General features: G+C 35.0%; 1 protein-coding gene across 1 annotated transcript; it reads right to left on the bottom strand.

Moving 5' to 3' along the window:
• Positions 1–1897: 1897 nt before the first annotated feature.
• On the bottom strand, positions 1898–2573 carry LOC145162209 (ethylene-responsive transcription factor ERF026-like). The gene has a single exon (XM_079081420.1). The coding sequence runs from the start codon at positions 2527–2529 to the stop codon at positions 1987–1989; it is 543 nt and encodes a 180-aa protein (XP_078937546.1). The 5' UTR covers positions 2530–2573; the 3' UTR covers positions 1898–1986.
• Positions 2574–4901: the final 2328 nt, after the last annotated feature.

Consider the following 4901-nt stretch of genomic DNA (forward strand, 5'->3'; position numbering starts at 1 on the left):
TGGTAATATCATGCTTTTACTAAAGAAAATATTGGATTTTCTTGGAAACATACGAACATTTTACAAGATACATCAACAAGTTTTCACTACAAAACATAGTTTATGAACTCACCAGCTTTATGCTGATACTCTTTCAAAACTGCTTGTATTCTCAGGAAATCAGTAGACAGGTACCTTCCGGAGTTCTGAGAAGACGAAGAGTATGGAGTCATGTCTTTTTATTTTGATTATACTTTGATGTATACAAACAAGAATTAAACAGATGTAAACCTTTTTCATTTACGTATTCAATGTAATGGTTGTGTTTACTATGATTGCTATGATACATTTGTTGTGATACTACACATGACGTCCTCCACCCCCGAACGTTTCCGCCGTTCCGGTTTGGGGGTGTGACATGTGATGCAGTCCAGTCAGACTAATGGCTCATTATGCATGATGTGTTTGTTATATGATATGGTTAAATCTGTATGACGTTGGTATTTTGGGGGAACTTACTAAGATTCGGGCTTCCAGTTGTTGATTTTATTTCAGGTACTTCTGACGATCGCGGGAAGGCGAAGGCGTGATCGTACACCTCCTATGATTTTATGATTTGATTCTGGGAAACTTTGACATTGGATATTTTGAAAACAAGTTTTGTAATAATCAACTGGTTTTGGAAATGTTTTTAAAGGTTTAAAATTGACATGATTTTTATGGTTGTTACATCTGATGTAGATCCAACGAGGAAATTATGAAATAGAAAGAAAAACCTTTGTAAAATAACACTAAATTTTCAGATCTACATCAGATCTGACCAGATCTAGTGTGAATGAAGATAGAGCCGGTCTCTAGTGGTTGTTTGAAGAAAGAAGTAGTTCTAGAGGTTGTCGTACATGTGGAGGCGAACGAGCTTCATGCTCCGTCATATATGTTATCCCGGCGAAGCATATCAGAGTTTTTCTCGTGCTTCATTAGATCTGAAACGTTGGAGATCTGGAGAAGAAGCATATTCAGACTTCAAAATAGAGTGTAGTGTTTTCTAGGTGTTCCAATGAAGAAAAGTGGTTGATGGAAGGCGACAGTCAGTGCTGGTGAGATAAATGATAATGGAAGGAGGTTGCACTCGGTGGTGATGGCAGATCTGAATGCGGAGACTCTAGATCTGAAAGCAAAGGCTCTAGATCTGAGGGAGAAGGATCTAGATGTGAAAGCGGCAGCTCCACATCTGAAGATCGTTTTCTGTCGGACGACGACGACGGTTCTGGCGGTGGTGTCGACGATGGTGTTTGTGGCCGACGATGGTGGTGCCGGCGACTGTGGTGGTGGTCGGCGACAGTAGGAGGTAAGAGAGAGAAAGAGATGAGAGAATGAAAGAAAAGTTGTTTTGTGAGAGAATATTGATCAAATATATGAGTTAAATTATAAAAATATGTTTGACAAAAATACCATTTTAGGCTTTATAGACATATTTTAGAAATTATAAATATATTATTTATAAAGTAAAAAGAATAGTTCTTAGTGTTTCTAATTTTTTATGGTTTTCATTTGAACATATATATATATATATATATATATATATATATATATATATATATATATATATATATATATATATATATATATATATATATTACGTTTTTATGTTTTGGACCTATTATTCTTCTAGACAGTAGTAGCCTTTAGGTCCCGTGGTGAGGTTTTGGAAATAATTTGTTCGGATTTTTTGGGTATCAAATTCTCACATATATAGTTTTCTCAAAACAACTGTACTTACAACTCAAAGATTATATTGTTTGACGATATTAGATCCTTGATTTTGATAAATTTCAAAAACTAAGTTCTCATGCTTTTTGATGATCATGCATGCATACTACTTGTTCACACGTCATTGTTCTTCAACTTGCACCTTTCTTAATTTCATTTTTTTCTTGATCCTTTGATCCCCTCTTTCTCTTAATCTTCCGATTTTTATATGTTATTTTTTAACAAACTTAAAGAAGCCTAGTAGCTCCACAAATTATGACAATCAGAGGAGCCCACTGGAGACAAATCGTCAGTACTGTGCTGCCGTGGGGGACTTATCAGCATTCCTTCCGCCATATCTACCAGCAACTTTGGCATATCGAAAAGGATTTCGTCGTCCAAAAAGTTATTCTCGGCAGGAAGGTAGGTATCTCCGTCACCACCAGACTCTAACGTAAACTGATCCAAGGAAGACTTCATCAGCTCCGCTGCAGCTGCAGCTGCACTCCTTATCATGGCAGGCTCCGGCAAAAGCGGCAATGCGTATGTTCCAAAAAAATCTGGGAAATTTATCATTGCATCACGGCCTTTAAGTGATAAAGCAGCTACATCATACGCTGCCGCAGCCATCTCCGGTGTTGGGTATGTCCCAAGCCAAATACGTTTGCTTTTACGTGGTTCCCGGATCTCCGACACCCACTTCCCACTACGACTCCGTATACCACGATAACTTGGATGTTTCACGCTGGCCACCGGACTCCGGCGATTTGAAAAGCTACCGGAAGAAGATGAGTTGTTCATGAAAGTAGTTTTGGGTGGTAAATGAGGAAAGATAGAGCGAGGGTTTTTCGACTGGCCTGCTACTCTGCTAGACACAAATTGAAAGCGGCGTTTGATGTTCAGGGTAGAGGAGTGTCAGCCATCTATATTCTATATACCAACACACTCTGTCTCTATATATATATAAGTATAAAAATGTTTACAGAAGAAAAAATTGTCGCGAATACCAAGATTTACGACGGAAATGCTTTTGCTATCGGTGTATTGGTGCCGCGTTAAGGACAGCAAGGGGATTGGCGCGTGGGCACCGAAGTCATGGAGTACGATACTTCGTATTCCAGTAAGTTTTTGTTGCATTAATCGTTAATCTTAGTAAAACAATTATAGTTTTATTATTTTATTTAAATAGTTATTGTTTTATTTTATTTTTTCAAAAACATTGTTCACATTTCAAAAAAATTTCAGAAAAACTACAAATATCTGTTTTTTTACACATCTTTTTTAGGAACAATATTTTATTTTTCAGACTTCAACATAATTTATAATTATGAGACATAGTTTGTTAACCACTATGATACAAATTGTTCGTTTTTACTATAAATTGAAATTTTCGGTTTTTGAGTTAGAAAATACTCGCAAACTACCGTCTGTTTCTCATTTTTTTGCGTTTGTTTTATTTATATTTTCACGACTTTCTTTTTAAACATTGTTAACTTAAAAAAACATATAAATTTCTAAAACATAATACAAGATGATACCAACACATGATTATTATTTTAATTATTAAAACAGATCATAAGTACATAATAATTGTTTTAATTATTTAACACACATGATCTATTAAATATAAAAAAAATGACCATAATAACAGATTTTCCTAAAGTTTTTCTATAGCACAAATTAAAGAATTGCTAAAAATAGCCACATTTTTTTGCATGCCACCATCTAGAAAAATACACGTTGCCTATGAAAATCGACATGGACGGAGGAAAATTAGGCTGCAAAAAAACAATTTTTTCTCCGAACTTTAATCTTTCATAAATATTTCATATGAAATCCTTTTGAATGAATTTTTTTTATTGTGTTCTTTGTAACAACAGTTATCCACGAAAATATCATATTTAGTAGATACTATATTAGTGGATAAGATATAACATGACACACACAAGTGGTACCCATGTAACAATATACATACACTTAGATATGTAAATATTTATGCTACATAAATGGTAATACAACTAGGGGTGTAAACGAGCCGAGCCGAGCCCGAGCCTGACCAAGCTCGAGCTCGGCTCGTTTAATTTTGAGGAAGCTCGAGTTTGAGCTCGAGCTCGATTCGAGCCTTAAAATGAAGCTCGAGCTCGGCTCGTGAACAATTTAGTGGGCTCGCGAGCCTAATCGAGCCTAAACAAGCCTCAATGTATATATATATATATATATATATATATATATATATATATATATTTGTGTGTGTGTGTGCGTGTGTGTGTGTATGTATGTATGTATGTATGTATGTATGTGTGTGTGTGTGTATATATATATATATATATATATATATATATATATATATATATATATATATATATATATATATATATAGGCTCATTTAAGCTCGTTTAGGATCGCGAGCCCATTAATTGAAGCTCGGCTCGAGCTCGTTTAATAAACGAGCCTCATATTTAGGCTCGAGCTCGGCTCAGGCTAGTTTAATTCGATCTCGAGTCAAGCTTTTAATGAGTCGATCCCGAGTAGCTCACGAGTAGCACGACTCACTTACACCCCTAAATACAACCAATACATCGTTTGATAATTCTCATTGAGGAGGATACGGTAGAAGGTTCATTGTTTCAGTTTGGTATGCAGCTCGATACACAGTAGAAGTCAAATTATAGTTAATAAATAGGTGAATCTCTACATTCTAAATGATCTCATCATCACTATCGTGTGCCCACACGGTAAACCAATTTTTTGCTATTTCAGACATCTACAAATCTTGCGATCGAGATGTACATATTTATTTTGCAAAGAATCTATAACTTCAAAGTTGAAAGTATAGACATGGCTTGCCTATCAGGCTTAACACTTGTACATCGTCATACGAAGCATGTCCTCAGCATAAGGTGTAAGATCACAAAAAAGTCCCCTTACAAAAAAAAACATTTTAACTCTTTATTACAAGTAGTTATATATCTTAAAATAGAGAAAAATTGTAACGTCCCAATTTCACAACAAAAATTTTCTTTTTTAATTAAGCTAAAACATCACGTTTATAAAATTCAAATCAAGAAAATTGTTTATTCCAAAATACATATCTTAGAAAATCAGAGAAATGTAATAAATGTGAAATCTCCATGGTTGTTGATGAATGTGTATGGTCACGCCTTCGCCTTCCC

This window comes from Lactuca virosa, chromosome 3 (genome assembly GCF_052849685.1).
Source record: "Lactuca virosa cultivar CGN04683 chromosome 3, Lactuca_virosa_CGN04683_v6, whole genome shotgun sequence".
In the NCBI taxonomy this organism is placed as follows: Eukaryota; Viridiplantae; Streptophyta; class Magnoliopsida; order Asterales; family Asteraceae; genus Lactuca; species Lactuca virosa.

What these genes read in the sequence shown, in the direction of transcription:
- LOC145162209 (XM_079081420.1), bottom strand. Translation starts at nt 2,529, where the DNA reads ATGAACAACTCATCTTCTTCCGGTAGCTTTTCAAATCGCCGGAGTCCG.